Source organism: Manis javanica, chromosome 13 (assembly GCF_040802235.1).
Source record: "Manis javanica isolate MJ-LG chromosome 13, MJ_LKY, whole genome shotgun sequence".
NCBI lineage: Eukaryota > Metazoa > Chordata > Mammalia > Pholidota > Manidae > Manis > Manis javanica.
The window spans coordinates 100,645,279-100,668,412 of NC_133168.1; the positions used below are offsets into that span (position 1 = coordinate 100,645,279).

Below are 23,134 nucleotides of genomic sequence, written 5' to 3' on the forward strand. Positions count from 1 at the left end.
TGGCCTCCTGTGTTCCAGGATGCTAGGTCCCAACACGGCATGTCCAGCATGCTGGGCAGGGCAGCAGACTGAGCCAGGACTGAGGACCACCCAGCCACAGGCCACCTGGGCAAGCCCCACAATGCCTCCAAGCCTCAGCCTCCCACCTGTGAAATGGGCCCAGGTGTTGATAGTCATCAGGTGCCCAGAAAAACACCTGGGATGTTGTGAGGGCCATATAAGTGCTTGTTGATTAAAATGCTAGCATTTTGACCAGTGCTAGCTGATGGGATGTAGATAAACGTTCTGCTCTGCACCGCCAGCCTCTGCACCCACTGGCCCCAGGGCAGCACATACAGGACGCATGGCTGGTGCGGTAGAGCAGGTGAAGGTTTCAGTTTGATTTTAACTAATCTTGATTTAAAACCAGAAGCCGACATTGGACGCAGTGTTTTGAAAATGTTTGAAACAACTTGGGAAAGTGCGTTTTCCTCTCCATGTAAGTTTTATGCCATCTAGTTGCAGATGGGTGTTTCCGAGGAAGCCTTAGTGTCCAAATGGACACGTGTTGTGAGTGGGAGACACCGGATTTCAAAGACTTGGTACAGAAAGAGGTGTAAAATACCTCGGGAATAAAGTTTCATACTGATTCCATGTTGACATGATAATATTTTGAGATGTTGTGTGAAGCATTACTAAACCTGTGGGCCAAATCTAGACACGCTGCCTATAAATAATAAATGGGTAATTTTTGTGAGCTCAGAGTGATTTTTACATCTTTAAATGATTGGAAAGAATTAAAAGAATACTGTTCCACAACACATAGAAATCAGATTACCTTCAAATCTGTTTTATTGGCACCCAGCTCTACCCGTTCGCTAGAGGCTTCCCAGAAGCCAAGATATCCAGACTTGGACATCCCAGAATTTGAAATCCTGGGAAGCTCAGAATATTATATTTCCAGAGTTCTGCCTAGGGAATTACATCTCTCTGTATAGTTCTGCCATCTCGGCACCCCCACCCCAGGACCTGGCTTCAAATCCCAACTCCCTACCTGGCTGTGTGCCTCTGCACCCTGATCTGTGGGGTTCTCGCTGCCCTTGGGTTTGCCATTGGGCTGAAATGTGTTAATAAGTGCAAAGCTGTCTGAACAGCACAGGGTAACCAGAGATAAGGGTTGCTGAGTCAACAGATGTCAAAATCTTAGGAATTTTGGCCTCAGCCGGGAACCTGGCAAGGAGGTCTGGGCGTCTGCTGCTGCTCTCCACCCTTGACTCCTGGCACTCATTGACGGCCGAGGAGACTGGGGGGGATGTGGAATGGTGCAAGGCTGGCTAGGGGGCACCTCCAGGCACTCTGGGATGGGATCTTGGTGATGCCCAGGGGACAGGTGCCACAGCTGGAGGACCTGAAGTTGCCAGGGACCCCTGAACCTCTCAGCCTAGGGTGCTGCTGGGTGTGTGCCCAGTGGTCTTGGTAGTTGGGCACAGGGGCTGCAGGTGTGATGAAGTTCCCATGGTCCTGTCCTGGCAGCCACCTCTGGGCAATATCCTGTCCCTGTCCCCATAGTGTCAGAGCAGGAGCCCCCCCCCCCAGGCTGGGCCCCCTTTGTGGGACTTTGGTACCTCCTTGGGGGTGGGGGTGCTCAGCAAACAGTCACCTCAGCCTTGCTCGTTCTTCCTGCTTCCTGCAGGGCCCGCGAGCAGGCAGAGCCGGCGCAGCTCAGAACAAAGCAGCAATAGCAACAGTGACTGCTCGGGGGTCTGTCAGCCCTGGTCAGGAATGGCCCCACTTAATGTCCATAGGGCCTTTGCCTGGCTGTTCCCTCTGCCCGCTCTGCCCGCCCTGTTTCTGGCCCCAACTCCAGGGTCACTTCTCAGTGAGCCGCCTGAAGCCAGTACTTGACTCTCGGTGGGTCCCAGCCTTGGCTCCCTGCCCTAGTGCCACGGGGCACACCCCAGACGAGTAACGTGATGCCCACAGCATCCCCCCAAATCCAGCCCAGCCTCTACTGTCCCAGACTGTCCCCAGAAGGGCAGGCATGGTGGTTGGCCCTTCTCGCTTGCTTTGGTTTAAGCTTAAAACTTGTGAGCGCCACATTTTCTGCAACGTGGGAGTCAGCTCTAGACTGCACTGCCCAGTGGCAGCTGCTGGCCTCGAGGCTATTTCACTGTAAGTCACTTTAATAAAAATAAATCAACAACACTCCACTTCTCAGCCATACTGGCCACATTCGCATGCTCAGGAGCCCGTTGTGGCTGTCGTGCTGGCCCTCCCTGGACATATCAGGAGCCCACGACACTCTCGACAGTGAGGCTGGATTCACTCCCCAAGTCAAGGGGACATTGCCTGGCCTTTCCACTGGAATGATCTTTTTTTCTCTCCCTTTGCAACTATGACCTGGGGTGGGGGGTGATCCATAATCATTTCAAAAGTGTGCATTTATTGAGCACCTACTGTATGCCAGGCCCTGTGTGGGGTGTCCTAGAAACAGGAAGAGAATAACAGCGTCCTGGTGGTGGTAGAGCAGGGTCAGGCCGGTCTGCCCAACTCCAGGGCGTGGGACTCCAGGATTGTGAAATCCATCAGGTGGATCTGGAAGGGTCTCTCAGCCTGCAAGGTCACAGCTAAAAAGCCTTCTCTCTCCCTGACCACCCAATCCAGTTCAGAACAGACCCCACCCCAATCCCCATGCCTTGGTCTTCTCAGAGGCCTAGGTGTCTGCACCCCTCACAGACAGATGCTCACCGTCAGGAACCAGAGTGGACATCAGCCTGGCTGTTTGCCAGTCTCCCTGTGGTCCCTGAGCTCTGCGAGAGTAGAGACCCCTCTTGGACTGACCAATGCAGAGTCCCCAACACCCAGCATAAGCCCTGGGACACTGTCAGCTCTTGTCCCTGGACCTGTTTGCAGCAGGACTGGGTGTCCAATGTCCTTCTCTGGGGATGCCGCTCTCCCCATACGGCCTGACCCTTTTTCCGGCCCTTCTAAGCTTCCTGCTGTGGCCAACCCCCGCCCTGCTTTGGAGTGTGGGGTGAATGCATCTGCCAAACAGTAGGCACTCAATAAGCGTTGGGTCCTATGACTTCCTTGGCTGCAAGGACGCGCCAAAGCAGGTGACGGTGGGAGGGAGGGAGGATGAGATCTGGAAGACAGGGAGCAAAGAAGGAACCTGTCGGCCTGAACGACCCGGGCCACTAAGGGAAAGGCCAGGAGTTTGCTGGAGGGGTCACCGCTGGCAGAAGCAGAGGCTGAGAGGACAGAAACACGCCCTCAAGACCGCTTCCCTCTGGAGCAGGCATCGGGCGCTCTACAGACGCCCCTGACCTGGGTGGTTGCACAGTTGCAGGATAGCGGCAGGGGACGGGGCATCCTGCGCGTGGGCGGAGACGCAGGGGGGTGCGACCCATCGTCGGCCTCCGCGATCAGAGGGCGGTGAAGCACGCTAGGTCGTCTGACGGCAGGGAGCGTGGCCAGGACCGAAAAATATGGAACGCTTCACGAATTTGCGTGTCATCCTTGCGCAGGGGCCATGCTAATCTTCTCTGTATCGTTCCAATTTTAGTATATGTGCTGCCGAAGCGAGCACGACTCCCGCTGTCTCAGCAGATGTATTTGAAGGTCTCGAGTAGAATCACTTTACAGTTAAGCTCACTCGGAGAAACTTGACACTTGACATGCTTGCCTCGAAAGCCATACAAACAGACAGCTCCTACCATCACGCTTACTGCGTCTGTCTGTCATCACACTAAAACCCCCAGATATTGACCAATTTTGCGGTCCGTTCTCAGTCTCGCAACCGCGTAGCCTTGTGGGAGGTGATATGCCAATGCTGAGCTAGACGCACCCCGTTCCCCGGCGAGGGGCGGGGCCACGGCGGGCCGCCCTTCGGCATCCCAGCGTTCTCCGCGGGCTTAGAGGCCGCTCCGGCCGGCGCAGAGACTCGCTGGCGCCCGCAGCCGCGGAGGCGGAAGATGGCGCCGGTGGCGGCGGCGGCGGCCTGGCGGCGGTGAGGAGCGCGGCGGCGGCGGCGGCGGCGGTGGACGGCTGATGGCGGCTGGGCGGCGCCCTCGGGGACCCGCGGGCCGGTAGGGCGCGACGCTGGGCGGCATGTCGGAGCACGCGGCTCCCGGGGCCCCGGCGCCCGGGCCCAACGGTGGCGGCGGAGGCCCGGCCCCCGCGCGCGGGCCTCGCACCCCCAACCTCAACCCCAACCCGCTCATCAACGTGCGCGACCGCCTCTTTCACGCGCTCTTCTTCAAGATGGCTGTCACCTACTCGCGGCTCTTCCCGCCCGCATTCCGCCGGCTCTTCGAGTTCTTCGTGTTGCTCAAGGTGACCACGGCTCTGACCCCCGACCCTTGACCCCAGCGGGCGGACCCTCCCCCAGTCCTGCGACCTCTGACCCGGAACCAACCCCTCTCGAGCCACTGAACCAACCCCCCCCCACCCCCCGACGCAAAGACCTCGACCTGGCCCGACCCCTTGCGGTCCCTCCACTTAAGCGTGTGAACCCTGACCCCCGACCTTCCTACCCTGAGATTTCCGCCTGGGAAGACCCGAGGCGCAGGCGGGCCGTGTTCCCCAGTCCCGACCCCAGGGTGGCACTTCCAGCCCTCTCCAGGCCACACCCCATCCTTGCCTCGTCCAGTCCCCTTATTCCCCACGTCCGACCGCGAGCTCGGCCCCGACCTGCCAGGGCGCCACCTCCTCCCGGCCCTCTGACCCTTGGCCCTGCTGCCTGGGGCCTCTGTCGCGGACTACCTCCTTCCCACCCTCCCCGGCCTGTCCCAGCTCAGCACCCCAGTCCTGGGGGACTCCAGGCCCCAGGGCTGCTGCCCTCCACACCAGGACCACCCCCAGGACCACCCGCCTGCACGGGAAGCTACTCCCCAGTTCTGTCTCCTCCTGCCCCCCTTTCCCCTGGGGCTGCCCCTCTCCTTAGGACCTTCCGCCTGCCACCACCCTGATTCACTTTCCTCTGAGCGTCTTGGGAGAATGTGTTCTCACTGGGGTCGCCTCACCTCGGTTAGTGGCAGTCACAGCCAGCGCTGCTGCTCTTGGCTTAGGGAAGGTCCTTGCTCCGACCTCCTTCCCATCCTCCTTTGGGTGGCACAGAGGTTTTTCCGTGCTGGCCTGGGTCCCTCAGAGAAGGGGTCCTACTCAGGTGACAGCTGCAGCCCCTCAGGATTCTGGGTTCCTAAGCAGAGCGGTGGTTCTGATTGTCGCCGGCCTGGTCTAAGGCAGTGGAGAAATGGCTGCTTTGTTGCCCATCTTCGGCGCCATGCAGGGGCCGGGGTGCTAACATCACCCACGAGCTTTAGGGTCTTTGTCAAGGCGTGTGGGGTGAGGGCCAGGGCAGGGTGGTCAGGAGTTGGACTTCTTCTGTGGGGCTCCTGGGTCCGTGGACTGCCTGAGAGCGGGCAGAGGCCATGTGGGCAGGATTTCCTGCTCCAGCCGCAGACGGAGCCACTGTGTCCACAGGCTGTCACTCGAGGGGTGCCTCTCCCCACAGAGCTCAGCATCCCGTGAGCATGTCCTGGCCGCCTCGGCTGTGACCCACCACCTACCGATCTGGGAGCAGATCAGGTGTTTGGGCCAGCCTGACAGACGTGTCCAGTTGGAGGCCCCTGATGCAGGTGCCAGGTGGGCCGGAGCCAGGAGGCCCCCCTCAGTCTGCGCAGCCGCGTGGGTGGACCGAGACCCTGGTCCCAGCTCCCCACCATCTGCACAGTGGGGCTGGGCTGCTGGTGTCTGAGGCCATTTTGAGCTCCAGAAAGCTCAGCTTCTCTGCTTCCTGCTGTCTAGCCTCTGGGGCTTGGTGCTTGCTGCAGAGATCGGGGGCCCCTCCCGACTTCCTCAGGTTGCCTCTTGCCTGTCTTGCTGAGCTCCCAGCTGTGAGCCAGCCCAGACCATGCAGAGAGTGGGAAGGGGTACATAGGGGCTGTGGACCCTGGGCAGCACGGGCAGGGGTCACAGGGCTGGGCAGAAGTAAGGTCTGTTTTAGGAACTTAAGTCCAGGGCCAGCCTCTGGGGAGCAAGAGGTGTTGGCAGGGCCTGTCTTCAGGGGGCTTTGGAAGACCCCATTGGCCTCGGTTTCCCCCTCTGCTGCTCCCCCTGCACTGAGGCCAGACCAGGACTGCCTAGTGTGGAGCAGTGGGCCCTGGCTGCCCAGGCCTGTCTGGTGGCCTCTAGGTCCATGGATGTTTGCAGGGTAAGGGGGCTCATACTCGGAGTGGGGTGACCAGGTACTCTTCAGGGTTGCTGTGAGGATGGAGAAGAGGACTGTGCGGCATACCCAGGGTCCCTGCTTTGTGTGGGGGTCTCTGAACACGCCCTCTGTGCCTCCCCAGGCCACTCCAGGACCCAGCAGCCAGCAGGCAGACCGTGAGGCTGTGGGGCACAACAGTGAGGCAGGGTCTCTGTTAGATGGGGTGGCCCGAGACCTCAAGGAGGTGGGCAGCAGGGAAAGTGCATGCAAAGGCACTGGGGCTGGCAGGACACTGAGACCAGCCTGGCTGGAGAGGTTGGAGTACAGGCCTCACAGTTGGCGGAGCTTGGCAGTCACCCAGGGCCTGCGGGGGCCAGGCCAGGCCATGTCCTGGCAAGACTCCTGAATCCCTGGAAGGGGAGGCGTGGAGGGCCACTGAGTGGCTGAGCATGACCAGATGCCAGGGCCTGGGTGGGCGGGGATGGGTGGGGCTGCCCCTGCCCCATGTGATTGATGATAGGCTTTTGGGGGACTGAAATGAGTCTGCTTGCTTGTCCCATAGCGAGGAAATTGAGGCCCAGGTCCTAGGGCAGTTTGTTGGGTGACTCCTGGTCCTGCCTCCAGGGACCCGCCCTCTCTGGCAAGGGTAATAGACCTCACCTAGGGCCTCAGACAGAAGGACGCTGGTGGGGCCAAACCCTGTGAGGGGTGCTGGGCAGGGCCCCAGAGTGACATTGGAGACTTGAGGGGTACTCAGTGAAGGTGCGTGCATCATGCCACCAGCCCCCTGGGCCTGTGCCTTTCCTCCAGGAAGGCCATGCCCTGTGCATTCTCCGGGTGGAACTCCCAGCCCCACCCCTCCTTGGTTGGGTAGCTTCTGCACCTTGGTTTGGTTACCTGCACACTGAGTGCAGGTGGCGCATGCATCCTGGGGAAGTGCTGGCCCTCCAGCACCTGGCCACCCTGCAACAACACTCTAGGTGACTTCTTAGCACCTCACAAGTTGCTCTCCTTTTGGCCCAGAGTGGATGGTGTCTGGGGCACAGCTCCTGCTGGACGTCTGGGCCTGGAGAGCATGGCCGGGGTGGATCAAGAGGGTGGGGTCCCTGTGGGCTCTGACCCTGCAGGCTGACTTGTGGGAGACCCTGCATACACATGGGGCCCCTCGGAGGCACCAGCTGTGCCCCTGGCTCCCGTTTCTGTTTGTGTGTCCAGTGTTGTGCCGTCCAGCTCTTCTGAAGGCTTAGCGATGCCCTAACCCCATGCCCCCTGGCTGCAGGTGAAAGAGGCACAGGTCAAGTTGACCCAAAGGTGCTGGGTGATGTAGGGCAGGCTCCCCACTAATGATGGTGGGTATTCAGGGCCAGGTCATTTTCCATGGGGCTGTCCTGGGCACTGGGGGACTGAGCAGCCTGTCTGGCCCCCATCTACTTGATGCCCAGAGCACCCCCATCATGACGACCACAGGTGTCCCCCAGACACAGCCAATGTCCCCTGGGGGCAGGATCACCCTGGGTGAGAACTGCAGCTGTGCCCACTTTATAGATGGGGAAATGGTGCCTCGGAGTGGCCCAGTGAGCTGGCCCGGCTGCCTGTGTCCTCGGCAGCTCACGCACGCTGCTCTGCCAGCCAGGGAGGGGTGCAGAGGGCCCCCAGCCAGAGAGGGAGGCTGTTCTTAGCTGGCGAGGTGCTGGGTCGGCCTCACGGGCAGGAGCGGCTGGGTCGGCCCTCGGGGAGGTGGAGCCCACCCTTCGGGGGGGCCCCGCCGCTGACGCCGCCCCCCTGCAGGCGCTGCTCGTGCTCTCCGTGCTGGCCTACATCCACATCGTCTTCTCCCGCTCGCCCATCAACTGCCTGGAGCACGTGCGCGACAGGTGGCCGCGCGAGGGCATCCTGCGCGTGGAGGTGCAGCGCAACTCGAGCCGCGCGCCCGTCTTCCTGCAGTTCTGTGACGGCGGGGGTCGCGGCAGCCCCCCGGGCCTGGCCGCGGAGCCGGGCGGCGTGGAGCTGGAGGAGGAGGAGGAGGAGGAGGAGGAGCTGACCCTCGAGATGTTTGCCAACAGCTCCGTCCGGGTGAGCCTGGGGACTGCGCGGGAGGTGCTCTGCCGACTGCCCTGGGGGCGCGGCTGACACCCCGCCCCCGGGACTCCGCAGTTCGAGCTGGACATAGAGCCCAAGGTGCTGAAGGCGCCCGGCGGCGAGGCCCTGAATGGCAGCCGGGACTTCCCTTTCCCTGAGACGCCCGCTAAAGGTACACGCCGCCCTGCTGATGGGCGGGCTGCTGCGGTGCCCCTGGGGTCCCCAGAGGGGCCGGGGATCTGGTGGTCTGAGTGCCCGGATGAATGCCGGCCGGGGAGCGTGGCTGCTCTGTGCCTCAGGGTCCCCATCCGTCAGCAGCACGTGAGCTTGGGGAGCTGCCCCAGTACCTGGCTTCCCTCCCAGGGACCCTCCTGAAGGGCGGGAGCGGGCGATCTGGCTCCCGCAGCTCGGCCAGTCCCTGCAAGCGCAGCGCCCAGGCAGGCCGCAGCCCCCCAGCCCCTCCTGGGGCTGACCAGGCCTGTCCGCCCCCCAGCGTGGCCCCAGGACGACTACATCGTGGAGTACTCTCTGGAGTACGGCTTCCTGCGGCTGTCCCAGGCCACGCGGCAGCGGCTGAGCATCCCCGTCATGGTGGTCACCCTGGGTAAGTCTGGGCCCTCTGAGCAAGGCTCCAGGCCCCTGAGTCCCCACCGTGGGGAGACCTTTCCCTCAGTCTGGAGGTCTCCTGGGAGAGGCCTCGGCGGTGGTAACTCGGGACCACCTGAGTCTGGGACCTGGGGAGGGGGCTGCAGCTGCGGGAGGCGTCCTCCCGAGGCTCTGTCCCTCCATCGACCCCTTCTCTGGGCTTAGTGTCCGTGTGCATGGGTGGGGGGCCGGCCTGGGGCTGGCGGGCGGCCTGGCACACGGCCCTCGCGCCCGCCTGCTTACAGACCCCTCGCGGGACCAGTGTTTCGGTGACCGCTTCAGCCGCCTGCTGCTGGCCGAGTTTCTGGGCTATGACGACATCCTCATGTCCAGTGTGAAGGGCCTGGCCGAGAACGAGGAGAACAAGGGTGCGGGGCCCCAGGACGGCGCAGGGGCCGGGGGGGCGGGCAGCTGGACACGGAGGGCAGGCGGCGCTCACTGCCTCCCTGTGCAGGCTTCCTCCGGAACGTGGTGTCCGGGGAGCACTACCGCTTCGTGAGCATGTGGATGGCCCGCACCTCGTACCTGGCCGCCTTCGTCATCATGGTCATCTTTGTGAGTGCGGGGGTGGGGTCCGAGGGGCAGTGGCCGGGGCCGGGCGGGCGCGCCCCTCCCCGGAAGTCACGCGGCCCTGGCTTGCAGACCCTGAGCGTGTCCATGCTGCTCCGCTATTCCCACCACCAGATCTTCGTCTTCATTGGTGAGTCCCCCGGGAGGGGTGGGCTCAGCCCCAGGCTCCGTGGCTCCATGCCCCCCCCACCCTGCCGCCGGGCGCCTTACCCGGTCTGCCCGCTGCCACTTTCTGCCCGCAGTGGACCTGCTGCAGATGCTGGAGATGAACATGGCCATCGCCTTCCCCGCAGCACCCCTGCTGACCGTCATCCTGGCCCTCGTTGGTGAGGACCCCGCCCGGCCCCCCCCCCCGCCCGGCCCCCCCCGCACCCCCCCCCACCCGGGCCCCCCCCCGCCCCCCCAGCCAGCCGCCCTCCCCCCTGCCCCGCCCCAACCGCCCGGCTTCCCCCAGGGATGGAGGCCATCATGTCCGAGTTCTTCAACGACACCACCACGGCATTCTACATCATCCTCATCGTGTGGCTGGCCGACCAGTATGACGCCATCTGCTGCCACACCAACACCAGCAAGAGGCACTGGCTGCGGTGAGCGAGCGTGAGGGCCGGGCCGGGGAGGGGGTGCGGCGGGCGCGCGCACGGCGCTCACGGTGCCGCCCGCAGGTTCTTCTACTTGTACCACTTCGCCTTCTACGCCTACCACTACCGCTTCAACGGGCAGTACAGCAGCCTGGCCCTGGTCACCTCCTGGCTCTTCATTCAGGTGGGCGGCGGGGGCGGCGCCTGCCCCCTGGACCTCGCGGGGAGCTGCTCCCGTGAGGCCTGACCCCGCGCCCCCTCCCCCTCCAGCATTCCATGATCTACTTCTTCCACCACTACGAGCTGCCCGCCATCCTGCAGCAGATCCGCATCCAGGAGATGCTGCTTCAGACCCCGCCCCTGGGCCCCGGCGCCCCCGCCGCGCTGCCCGACGACCTGAATAACAACGGAGGCGCCCCCGCCGCCACCCCTGACGCTGCGGGCCAGGCCCCCGCACTGGGTCCCAGCTTGCCAGGAGCCGGTGAGGGCCCCATGCCCGTGTCCGAGGCACCCAGCTCCCTGGTAGCTGCGGCGGCCTCAGTGGCCGCAGCGGCCAGTGGTGAACTAGGCTGGATGGCGGAGACAGCCGCCATCATCACCGATGCCTCTTTCCTGTCTGGCCTGAGTGCCTCCCTGCTAGAACGGCGGCCGGCTACACCCCTGAGCCCTGGCGGGGGGCTCCCCCGGGCTCCCCAGGACCGCACCCCCACGAGTGACTCCCCGGTGCATGACGCATCCCCTTCGACCGCTGCGGTGAGCAGGCCCAGCCCCGCGTCCACAGCCTGCGCAGATGCGCCCTTGGAGGTCGGCTCCTGAACCCGGTAGCTGACCGCCTCTGACCCTGGCTGATCTGGAGGGAGCCCCTGGGGGCCAGGAGGGCTGGGCCTGGTGGCTCTGGGGGCGCCCTGCCTGCCTTGGGTGGTGGTGGCTCACCGGGTCTGCCTGCAGTGCCCCTCCCCCAAGCACGGGCCTGCCCTCAGCCAACCCCTAACGTGCCTGTGGGGGCCCCCCTCAGCCAGCCAGTGGAGGCAGGCCTGAAAGTAGGGCAGAAGAAGGGCGGGGGCCCCATGGAAGGTTCTGAAAGGGGTTGGTGAAAGGTCTGGAGCGAGCTCTCCCAGGAGCAGGGTTGGTGGGTCCTTGAGCCAGGTGGGCACGGGTGGGGCCCCCACAGCTGCCCAGCTGGTTCTCCACGCTGCGCAGTGCCTTTTCCACGGCCCCTGCCCCCCTGTGCGTGCGCTGGGACTGGGGTCCCAGAGGGCAGGGCTCCGCCTGGGGCACAGGGCCGTGACGTGTGTGCTCCATCCTCGCAGGCAGCAGCAGGGGGCTGGGGTCAGCCCTCACCCGCCGGAGGGGTGGCGGTCAAACCAGATCGCTTGGTGAGGGATGCAGAGGGGCACGCATTCCATCCTATTTAATTGCAGTGTACAAAGGGTGTTTGTATATAGAATAAACTGTTGATGGCAACCCCGTGGTATCTGTGCGGGTGGGGCCACCTCGGAGGGGCAGGCGGGGAACGGAGGTTGGGGGTATTTCAGAGGGGCAGTCGTTCCTAGGTCAGCGGGCCGCTCTGGGTACCTCCCCACAGGCCTGGGGCAGGTGAAGCGGCCCGCAGGTGCCATCCCCAAGCTGGGCCAGGAGCTCGCCGCGCCGCACCAGGGCATGGCGCAGCTGCTCCCGCACGCCCTCTATGTGCCGCTCCAGCTCCTCCAGCTCGCCAGGGCACGGGGCACCTGTGGGCAGTGAGGCGGGTGGGCGGCCCTTCGAGCAGGGCCAGAGGGAGCCCTCGGGTGGTGCGGCCCCATCTCGGTCTGCTGCAGGCGTGGCGGTGGTCTCCGGGGGTTCCAGCAGGAAGTGCACCCTGCGCGCCCTCACCACGGCCCCGTGCACCGGCGTCCAGCCCCCGGGACTCCCGGGGGCAGCTGGCGTGTCCTGCTGCTGCTGCTCCTCAGGACCCCTGGGGACAGGTCATGGGTGGGGCTGGGCTAGTGTCCCTCCAAGGCAGGGGCAGCTGCACCCTACCTGGGGCCCTCCTGGGTCAGTGTCCCTGAGGAGGCGGAGGGCGGTAGGGACCGAGCTGATCTGGCCCCCGGGGGAGGGCTGGGGTGTGATGCGTTGGCATGGAAGCTGGTGGGATGGGGGCTGATCCCCGGAGCTTTTACCTGGGCTCCGGCTCCACCTCCTCCTGCCCCTCCGGTGGCCCAGTGTTGAGGGCACGGTGGATTCTCTGTGAGCCCAGACAGAGGCTGTGTTGGGGTCAGGTCCTCGGCGGCTGCCGGCGTCCATCTGCCCGTGTGGTAGGTCTCTTACCTGACTCGTGTGCAGCCAGTACTGCAGCTTCTTGGCCCTTCGGATGCGTGGCAATGCCAGGTGGTAGAAGACATGTTCACTCAGTGAGCTGAGCAGGGCGCTGCCAAGCCCCAGGCAGAACAGAACAAAGAGTCCTGAGAAGTGGTAGATGCCCACCTGGAGGGTCTGTGGGTGGGACAGAGGCACAAGCCCTTCCCCGTCAATGGCTGGCCCCTCTGGGAGCCCTGGCCTGGTGGGGACAGAGGTTGGGGCAGAGAGAGGGGCCTGTGGCTCTGATGCAGGGTTGGGTTTTATGGAGAGGACATGAGCTAGGGTTTTGTGGGATGAGTAGGAGTGCACAAAAGCAGATAAATATATGCAGGGGGAGTTGGCCGCCTCGGCTCCATGCAGGTCAGCAACCCCCACACCTACCCCCATCCTGGGCTCGGCCCCACCTCGGTAACTGCGAAGACCCGCTTCCCACAAGGCACCATCTTGTACCACCTGTCATGCAGCAGGTCAATGAAGCCGGAGGACTTGTAGCGGCTGATGAACTTGGACAGGTTGGAGGTGAGCGGGGAGTTCTGGGGGAGTCCAATGCCATAGCCTGGGGGAGGTCAAGGGTCGGGCTGGGGCCAGGGGCAGCCCCAGGGGAGCTTTGCCCTCTGTGCGCCCCCAGCCTCCCCGCTGCCCGAGAAACACGGGCCCTGGAGGTCTCACCCTCGATGGCGAAAGGCTTGCCCACCGTCAGCAGCTTGCAGTCGGTGTCGACGGAGACCTCGTAGTCCAGGAGCGACTTGTCCATGATGAAGGCGTTGAGCTTAGGGGGGTCGCTCCTGCGGGAGCAGAGAGGGCCGAGTGAAGGGCACCCCGGCGCCCCGCCCGCCCCCGCCCCCGCCCCCGCCCCGCGGGGCCTCACGTGAGCATGGCGACGCCGTGGGGCGTGGTGGGCGCGCTGTGGCGCCGCGTGTGCGCGTACATGCCCGGAAAGCTCTTCCTGATGTAGGCCTCCGCGCTGCTCTCCCACACGGTGCCCACGCGGAAGCCCTGCGGCGGCTGGTGCAGCTGCGGGCGGCCGCAGGTCAGCGCGGCGCCCCCTCCCCTCCCTGGGCCTGAGCGAGCGACGGGCGGCGCCGCAGCACCGCAGACCGTCTGCAGCGCGCGGGCCGTGGGGCTGGCGCGTCAGAAAGCGCAGCGTCGAGGTTTTATTACCACTTTTTACAAAGGACGCTGGGGGCGGGGGCAGCAGAACAGGCTAAGCCCCGCTCGCTGCGCGGTCAGCCAGATCCAGGCAGTGGGAGACGGTACGGACAAAAAACCCACAATTCCTCCCACAAACGGGTCTCTGGGGAGAGACGGTCGAGACCCGCAGTTGGACTGAGAGGTTCCCACCACCTGTGGCGGCTGCATGTTTAGGATCCACATTCAGACAAACAGTGAAAAAGAGAAAGACAACCAGGAGAATGAGCCCCTGCCTGTTGCTGAGGCCCCGGGGGTGCCCGAGGCAAAACAAGGGGCCTAGGGTCTGCTTCCCAATGTCCAGGCGCCCGGCTGGTGGGAAGACGAACAGACCCTGGTGGTGGGCTTTGCAGGGCAGTGGGTTCATGCATGGCGCTCACTGCCCCCCTACGCTGGAATATTCCAAGTTTTTCATTAAAAAAAGAAAATTATGTACACTGGGGTCCAGGCTTGCCTGCTTGCAGACCCCTGTCCCCTCCTCACCCTCACCCCTCACCCTGAACACTTGTGCCCCATTCTCCTGCCTCCCTCTCAGACCTAAGGCATCTGATTAGTTGCCCGTGTGCACACATGGAATGGCCAGGCACCCCACAACCCCAGGAGGCCCGCCTTTCAGACCCAGGGCACTTTGTAGACTGTAGAGAAGCAAGCTAAGTGATTGCCCCCAGACCTTTGCACAGGCTGTGCCTTCTCTGTGTAACACTCCCTGGCATCTACAGAAAAACCCCTCAGATGCCACCCTCTTCCAGAGGATCACCTGACGCCTGATTGGGGAAATGTCCCCCCAGCTCTCCTGGTGTTCCCCCAGGCATCTCTCCTCCAAGCCTCATCTATCTAGATTTTTGCCATCTCCCCCCAGAGACAGAGATACTCAAGACAACTGCGTGCACTGCGCCTCGGGTCAGGAGATGGTGGGAAGGGAGAGACCTCCCGGCTCCGACCCCCAGGCCTCCGCAGCTGCCCACCTTGGGGTCGTGGATCCCCGACAGCTCCTCAAAGGCCTTGTCCCCAACCATGACAGCAGCCAGGTTGGCTGTGTAACTGGACAGCACCAGCAGGCAGAAGATGGCCCACAGGTTCATAAGGAGGCGCCCCGTGGGGCACTTGGGTGTCTTGCTGCAGACTGTGCGCCCAAATAGGATGGCGTAGCAGAGGGTGAGGGCCGAGGAGTAAGAGAACACGGTGCCTCGGTTTCGGCCGTGGGGCGTGAGGCCGTAGGGGCTGCGCCACTCATACAGAGTGAGGAACAGCGCGGTGAGGTGCAGGGCTGCAAAGACACCCAACCACATGGACCAGTGCAGCGGCCACGCGAAGGCGCCAATGGGCGAGGCTGTGTCCCGTGCCCGCACCATGATGCCCAGGCTGGTGGAGAAGAAGGGGCAGCTGAAGTCCATCACCTGTGAGCGGGCTGAGTTGATGCTGAAGCTGGTGACTGCCATGTGGGCCCTGCCGGCCAGCAGGTCGCCCACCAGGCCCGTCCAGCGGCCATCCCGCAGCGCGCCGTACTTGCCATCAGCCACGATGTACAGCTCGAAGGTGAAGGGCATATCCTCTGCCAGCTGCTCCAGCAGGTCGATGCAGTAGCCAAAGCAGCACTTGCGCAAGGTGCGGAGCACCGAGCCGTTGGCCAGTGCGGCGAACAGTGCATCCAGAGTGGCCGAGTCGTTGGTGCCGGGGGCCAGGCACAACTGCCCTGCGGAACACTGGCCATCCTCGTCCGGCTCGCGGGTGAACACGAATGGGTGCTCCACAAGCGTCACCACGCGCAGCTTGGGTCGGGCCTGGGTGCCTGATGGGGTTGGGAGCCGCGCGGCAGCGCCCCCCAGCTCGGGTTCCAGCCGTCCGTCCCGCCAGCTGCCCACCGTGGCCCAGGCCGGGTCGCCCAATGCGTCCTGGCGCAGACTCCACACCCGGAAGTGGTGGGCCATGTGCACCCGTGAGGAGCGGGTCACCCACACAGGCCCTGTGCGGCCCTGGAAGGACGTGTTGGCCAAGAACCTGGGGGCAGGTGGGGGTGCATGTCAGGGGCAGGACAAGAGTCTCCCCTCTCCTCTCAGCCCAGACTGGGGACCAGCGTGGATGCTGTGATGTCCTCCATGCCAGATCCGTTCGCCAGCCGGGTGTCCTGCCCTGGAGGCTGCTACCAGGTGCCTGGCTGGAACTGTGAGTGGCTGCCGAGTTCCAAAACCCAGGTGGGGCTGCCCGGCTCTGGGGAGCTGTCCACCTCCAGGGCTCCCAGGCACTGGGTAGACACTCACTCCCTCTAGCCTTGCCCGGCTCCTTCTCACTTCTCCCGAAGCGCCCCGAGTAAGCCCCCTCACCCCAACCCAATCTCTGACTCTGCTTCCCCAAGACAGGCAGAAAGTCGCCTGTCCTGTGAGGACATAGTGCCTGGCACACAGCAAGTGCCTAATACTGTTGCCTTTTGTGACCCATAGGGGGAGGCAGCCCAACACGGGGCCTAGACACCCTGTCCACAGCAGCCCACTCACGGTGCCAGGATGCTGCCTGGGGCCTCGGGTCTGGCTGGTTGCCGGTCGTTGCAGCTGGCCGCGGTGGAGAGGAGGGTGCGCTCTGGGTGCACACGGGCCGCACTGCTCAGGGCTCGCGCCACGAGCTCCACCATGTCGTGGATGGCAGCCTCCAGCGAAGGCCGGGCCACCTCACCCAGCGCCAGCAGCCCAGGTGGCAGGCCCCCGGTGGGCAGTGCCTCAGCGGGCAGTGGCGTACCCAGCAGCCAGCGGGGCCCACGGGGCGCAGCCTGCAGCACCCGCCTGGCGCGGCTTGCATCGCAGCCAAGGAGTACTGCTGCCGGAACTGGGCCTGCACCCTCTGGCAGTGCCCCCAGGAGAGCTAGGCGTGCCCGCAGCCCTGCATCACCCGTGTCCGGCCGGCTCAGGTCCAGCACGAGCTTTGGGGCCCTGCCAGCCCGGCTTGTCCAGACAGCCACGAGGCTGCCAGGGTCCCGCATGCGGCAGAGCACCAGGCCGACTTCCTCCCAGGCATGTGCCTGCAGCACAGACACCAGAGCGTCCAAGAGCATTTCCAGAGGGCTGGCCCGGCCCAGCTGCAGGTGGAAGGGGTTCTGGCAAGGGAGAGCGCAGTCGGTCTGGTGCCTGCCCACCCACCACACCCTGCCCCCATCAATCAATAGATGTCACCCAGTGACTGGACAGCATGCCTGACTCCTCCCCCCACCTCTGCTCTAAACCCTTCCGTGGCTCCCTATCGTCATCATAACAGAGCCTGACATTTGGGACCTGTTCTCTTGACTTTGTCCACCCTGCTAGTGCCCCACTCGGGGGGCTTTTCGCATTCTGAAGCAGAAATACCTTTCTCCCTCCATGCCAAACAACTCCCACATATCCTTAAAAACCCCACTCCATTACCCTTCCTGTTCAGACTTCCCAAGCAAATCAGTGGCTGATGTGCCCCTCTGTGCCCAGTGGCACCCAGAAAGTTCTGGATTGCTCTTAGCCTGTGAAGGACGAGAGAGCTTTTCCAGACACCTAAGTTAGGCAGGGTACTGCCCAGGTGGGGTGCCGGTGCTGGGGGACAGCCTTGGGGGTGCGGCTCAGTCCCTGTAGCCAAGGACTCCCTGACGGGTCAACTGCAGGGGCACAGTTCCGGAAGGTGGCAGCAGAGGGCACCCCAGGCCCAGATTGGGGTCCTGCCTCCCCCACACGGAGGGGGTACAAGGCAGCCCTGCTAAGGATACTCAAGTCTCTTGTAGGGTGAGGATCTCCTCCCCCTGAAGATGAGGAGGGTTTGGAGGGGGCCTCAAGGTAGCTTTGGAGAGAGGGAAGCCCCCTCCCTGCTGGCCCTGGGAAGAGGTCTTCCCGTGGGGCAGGGTCAACGGTCCCCAAAGTCCTGCCAGTCACCCTTCTCTCCTCCTCACCCCATTTTCCACTTATTCGGGCCCAACTGCAGGCCTTGGTGTGGAATCAGGAGAGAATAAACTCCAAGGACGCGGACGGGGTGGAGGGGGATGGATGGGCTTGGAGTGGCTCGGTGGCCCTGGGGACCAGGGAGGGCAGGGAGGAGGCTGTGGCTGGGGAGGCCCTGGCCTCAGGGCCTCTGAAGGATCCCAGGAGGAAGGTCTCAGCCCCCTGACCCCAAAGCTGCCCTCTTCCCCACCCTGGGGGCCATGTGCTTGGGAACCCAGAGGCGCCCTCAGACTGGGATGGGGACCCTGAACAAGGACGGGGATGGAGCCTGGACCCAAAGGGCAGGGGCCGCCGCGGCCGCCCGTCAAGGCCAGGGGAAGGGTCCAAACAGGAGCTCTGCGCCCCGAGGGGGCGTCCTCTGGGCTCTATCACCCAGAATCCAGAAGCGACCCAAGGGGCCTGGGAACCCAGTGGTCCCGGTCCCTGCGCCCCCGATCCTGACTCCGGTTCGGGGTCTCCACGCTCTGGGGGTATCCGGGTCCGGGGAGCCAGGTCCCTGCGTCAGGGGTCCAGAAGTCTGGGGCCCGAGCGCCCGGGGCCTCCGCCATCGGACCCCCGGTCATTGTGCCCCAGCGGAGTCCCGAGTCCTCCCTCATCCGACCGCGGTCCCCGCGCGTCCTGACTCCCGGGCTTCCGTGCGTACCGGGGCGCCTAGGGGCGCGCGCGCCTCCCGCCGCAGCACGCTGAGCACGGGGGTCTCGGCGGCGGCCGCCAGGAAGTGCAGCTGCAGCAGCTCGGGCCGCGCCTCCGGGAAGGCGAGCACGGCCGCCACGCCCGGCGCCGCCAGGGCCTGGCACAGGCCGCGGGCCAGCGAGGCGGGGTCGCGCGCGGTGGGCGACACGGCCACCAGCTCCAGGCTCAGGTTGTGCGGCAGCCGCGGCGTCAGGACGGCCCGGGCCAGCGCGGCTCGGGCGCGGGCGCGGGCGGCGGGCGCGCGGGGCAGGAGGGCGCCCAGGCGCGCCGAGCCCCCCAGGCGCGCCAGGACGCCGCAGGGCTCCGGGTGGCCCCCGGCGGGCTCCGGCGCCAGTGCCAGCGCCAGGACGAGCCCCAGCGCCCCAGCAAACTCCATCGCAAAGTTGCCGGTGGGAGCCGCGGGGCGGAGACGCCGGTGCCACAGCGCGGGAGGCGGGTCGCAGCCCGGCCCGGCCCAGCCGCTCCCGCCCCCACCCCGAGGGGCGGGCTCATCCTTCCGGCCAGGCTCCGCCGACCTGCGCCCGGCCCGGCCCCCTCCCGGTCCTGCATGCCAGCGACCCATTAGGGGGACACCCGCCACCCAAGTCGGGCAACTGACGCTCAGATGGCCACACGCTTGGGGGTGGGTGGGGCGACGGCCCTGAACACCCTCTCCGCGCTGTACCAGGCTAGTCACTTCCCCATTCCACAGATGAAAAAACCGAGGCTTGGCACCAGGGAGGGACTTCGGTGAAAATCAGTATGCACCCTCACCTATTCCATCCTGGGGTCCCCACTCCCCCTCCAGCCGGGAACATCGCCAGGCTCAGACGGGGTCGGTCTGCTTCCATGGCCGCACAGCCCACGTCGGAGGCAGATTCTACCCAGACCGACCCGTGTGAGTGTGCTCTGACATCACGCGTGCGTCCTGGAGGAGCCGAGGTGGGCACGTCCCATGGGGGCCCGGAGATCTCCTGACCTCCAGCTGTGGGCGGGCAACGTGCATCGGAGAAGTCTTCGTCGTTCAGGAGCCTGTCAGATGCCCCTGCTCTGAAAAGCCTTTCTTGTCACCCAGACAGGCGAACCCCTCCCCTGCCCCATTTAAGTTCCCCCTGCCTACAGTAACTCCATCACAGGCTGTCATCTTTTGCTCATTTATTCGCTTTCTTACTCAGTGGCCCTCTTCCCAGCTCAGCTCTGGGAAGGCAGGACTGGGTTTGGGTCGTTCATTTCTCTGTCTCACAGGCTTGCACACAGAAGGCAACTTGCTCAGATAAGGCCGTGTGGTCATATAGTTCTCCGTGCCCTGCAACTTGCCACAGCTCCCTGCCATCCTCCAGTCCCCATGTCTTCTGAAGTCTCTGTGCCTCCCCATGTCAAATGACACAGGGTTCTTCTTGGGGCACTGGTATGCAGCAGGCACTCAACAAACACTAGCCATTCCAGGGCCTGGCAGTGCCCTGCACAGGATTCTTTCATCCCATCCTCCCCAGGCGGGAGGGGGGAGGGGAGGAGAGAATACCCAGGGGGCTCCTGAGACCCCCCTCAGGGCAGCTGCTCCGCAGAGAACATTCCAGCCCTAATGAATGAATCTACATCTGGCTGATTTTTTTTACACAAAAGCCCATCTCCTTTTGGAGCCAGTGTTGGGACAGGAAAACACTCCATTAGGTGAATAGAAGTGCCAAATGCCAGCCAGCAGTATGGATCGAATTTTGAGATGACTGGAATGAGGGCACGGTGGCTGGCTTCCAAGTGACAAGGCCACCTCGCCCAGCCACCTGGCTGGGTCTCCCAGGACAGGTTGGGTCCCCAGATTGCAGGGCACTCCCTACCTGAGACCACCGTCATGCCAGGAAGCCACCCCACAAGTGGGGAGCCACCACCTGCACCAGTCCTGGGTGAGGCACTTGGAAGAAGTGTCCCCAGGGGCCACCCTAGACTCATCCCACTCTGGGGTGAGCTCCCTCTGACAGCATGCATCACAAGAAACGAACCTGCCCTGGCAGGGGACACTTCCTCACCCTCATCTGGCCCTCAGCACATGCACAGTTAGCCAGTCAACAAACACTGTTGCATGTGCTGGCTGTGGGAGGGGGCTCGCTGGACTCCCACAGGTGCCCCCTGAAGCCCCCAAATCTGGGGCTTTGCTGTTACCACCCTCTTCTCCTGGGTTCCTCGGGGTCATTATTTTAGCAGCAGTGAGGGATCCAGATTCCACTGAAATCCAGAACTGCCATCTCCCCATTTGTGCAATCTGGGTGCCCTGACTGCTGTGCCTCAGTTTCCCCATCTTTCCACGAGCAACAGTGGGAGCTCCCACTCCCTAGCTGCTGTGCTGATCAAACAGGTGAACAAGCGTGCGCGAGCCTTCGCTTCTGTGGTAAAACTTGCATAAAAAGTTCACCATCTTAACCATTTCTGAGTGTGCAGCAGGGGGCACGAAGCACACTCACATGTCCTGCAGCCGTCCCCACCCTCCGTCTCCAGAACTTTCCATTCTCCCAGACTGAAGCTCTGTCCCCATGAAGCACTAACCCCTGACCTGACCCCAGCCGCCAGCCCCACCGCCCACTTTGTCTCTGTGGTTGGGGCTCCTCCAGAGACCTCCTGGGAGAGGGATCAGACAGGATCTGCCCTTTGTGTCGGGCTTGTGTCCCTGAGCACTGTGTCCTCAAGGTCCATCCATGCTGTAGAGGGGTCAGGAGTCCTTCCTCTTCACAACCGAGTAACATCCCAGCGTGCAGACGGACCGTGTTGTGTGCACCTGTGCGTCGGTCAGTGGACAAAGCTCCTGGCTACTGTGAAGGCACGTGTACTGGTTGCCTCCTTGGGGTGTGAACCTGAAGTGGAGCTGGAGCACGTGGTGACTCCTATGTTTAAATCTTTGAGGACCCCAAGACTCTTTGCCACAGCAGCTGCCCCATTTCACAGTCGCATGTCTCCACCACCTCTCCGACACCAGTTATTTTCTACTTTCTAAGTAACAGCCGTCCTGGCGGGTGTGAGGTAGTATCTCACTAGGGTTTACACCGACTCAGCCGGCACACGGGGGCATCATGAGGCCTCCTGCCTCCAGCAGTGCGGCCAGACTGTGCTGCTTGGGAACGTGTATGGCAGCTCTTACAGACAGGACCATGAGGCCGCCGTGCGCACAAGCTCCTGCAGGCTCCCTGCAGACCTAGCAGGGGCACATCCCCCTTCACGGGCAAGGAAACCGAGTCTGGAGCAGGTGCAGTTCACCTGCAGCCATGTGCTGATTTGGGGGCAGATGGGGAAGAGGCCAGAGGCCCCGCCATTCCTAACCCCCTTCGTCTGCTGCATCAGAGGCCCACCACCCCCTCCAAGTTCTCAGCACGGTTTGCGAGGGATGATGATGGTCTTCCAGGCCTGCACTGGACAGGGTGGTGACAGCGGGGCATGGAGGCTGTTTGCATGTCCATGCGCGGCTCCCCCCGCCACAGGGCTGGCACTCAGATCATGACAGTTCCAGGGGGTAGGGACCCCACCTTCCCCACCCACAGGCACCCTCCACCTCTACCTTTCAGGGACCACAAGCCACCACAGTCCCCTCAGCCCCTAGCCACTGGGTGGGGTGTGGCAGACAAGCCAGGAGACCCCAGGACCTGCCCAGTTGGCAGCTGAAGGTCCAGGGTGGTGCTTGGGAGCTGTTGGTCGTGGGAATCCTTAGGTGGGCAGGGGCAGAACCCAAATCCAGTGAGGTGGCTGCCAGGCAGAGGCAGAGATCCTGAGCCCATCTCATTGCCACTTGCCAGCTCATGTCTGGGACTCACTTGGACACGGGCCAGCATGGCAGCAGGCATCCAGGGCACCCCTTCCAAGCCAATGCTTAGTCACAGAACAAGGACAGGGGACAGAGGGCATGGGCACCAGAGGTCTCTAGGGACCCTCCTGAGGGTCAGGGCCAGGCAGGGGAGGTGATCTTTGGGGGGCCTGAGCGTGCCCTCAAGTACACCGCTGCCTTCTGGACTTCTAGAGACTAAGGGCTGAGAACAGACCACCTGGCCTACAGGTGGGGAAATGAGGCCCCCGAGCTCTGGGGAGGGGGATGCAGCCCTGCACCAGCTGTTTGCCACAGGCCAGACCCCCAACCTCCATTGGGCACCCCCAGGGCCTGTTGCAACCGGTCCCCCTTCTAACCTCAGAGGGTTTCCAGGTGCCTGACACACCAGCCCACAGGATACCTCACCTGGCACTGATGGGGCAGCCCCCCAAGTAACAGTCCATCTCTGCTCCCCAGACAAGGGGCTGGGTGGAGGCTGGGCTGGCACTGCCCTGTGTGTAGGTGTGCCAGGGGAGCAGACACCCCTTAGCCTGACAGCACGAACTCAGCACTGGCCGCTGGCAGCCACTGCAGCCGTCATGCACCCACTAAGTCACATGGATTTTCCAGACTGTTAGGCAGGGCTGGCAATCGGCGGCAGCTTTCTGGAATGTTCCCTGGGTGGCCTTGGGGCCTATGTGTCTGGGCTGGCCTCCAGATGGTGACCAGCGCTGGACACGTCCCCAATCTAGTGGGGGAGACCGGCCTCCCTCAAACCCTGCACTCTGACCGTAACACTGTGACTGAGGCCAGATGCGTGTCCCTCTGGGGAGCCCCTGCCCAGATTAGCACCACCCAAGCCAGCTGCCCTGACCCCGCAGGGGGGACCCTTGGGTACTGCGGCCGCCCTGCCCTCCCGAGTCACTCCCACCCCGGGTGACCCCTGGCAGAGTCCCCCTCCCACCCTGGATGGCCCAACCCTGCCGGTTGTGCAGAGGCACTGGGGCAGCAGCCACGTGTCCGGAAATCTTCAGAACCATGGCTCTGCACCGGATCTTACAGACCGGGCTCTGGATGGCTCCAGTCCCAAGACGGCCCCTGCTGCGGGGGTCCCGGGACCACCCCGCAGAGGCCGACATGGAAG

The 23,134-nt window shown here is 63.7% G+C and overlaps 2 protein-coding genes and 1 non-coding gene across 3 annotated transcripts; 1 reads left to right on the top strand and 2 right to left on the bottom strand.

Moving 5' to 3' along the window:
• Nucleotides 1-3,461: 3,461 nt before the first annotated feature.
• On the bottom strand, nt 3,462-3,568 carry LOC118972413 (U6 spliceosomal RNA). The gene has a single exon (XR_005061372.1). It is a non-coding gene; the product is annotated as a U6 spliceosomal RNA (small nuclear RNA).
• Nucleotides 3,569-3,889: 321 nt separating this feature from the next.
• Nucleotides 3,890-14,022, top strand: TMEM259 (transmembrane protein 259). The gene is made up of 11 exons (XM_037018182.2): nt 3,890-4,314; nt 7,979-8,263; nt 8,345-8,441; nt 8,763-8,873; nt 9,160-9,282; nt 9,369-9,469; nt 9,557-9,614; nt 9,727-9,810; nt 9,939-10,071; nt 10,147-10,246; nt 10,333-14,022. Exons 1-11 carry the CDS (start codon nt 4,090-4,092, stop codon nt 10,876-10,878), a joined length of 1,863 nt encoding a protein of 620 aa, XP_036874077.2. The 5' UTR covers nt 3,890-4,089; the 3' UTR covers nt 10,879-14,022.
• Nucleotides 11,459-18,652, bottom strand: GRIN3B (glutamate ionotropic receptor NMDA type subunit 3B). Its single transcript, XM_037018184.2, has 9 exons — nt 18,178-18,652; nt 16,080-16,672; nt 14,553-15,585; nt 13,268-13,413; nt 13,069-13,184; nt 12,804-12,955; nt 12,370-12,534; nt 12,222-12,286; nt 11,459-12,016 (listed from the first exon to the last, which is right to left on the bottom strand). The coding sequence occupies exons 1-9, from the start codon at nt 18,601-18,603 to the stop codon at nt 11,617-11,619; spliced, it is 3,096 nt and encodes a 1,031-aa protein (XP_036874079.2). The 5' UTR covers nt 18,604-18,652; the 3' UTR covers nt 11,459-11,616.
• Between the last annotated feature and the right edge of the window lie 4,482 nt (nt 18,653-23,134).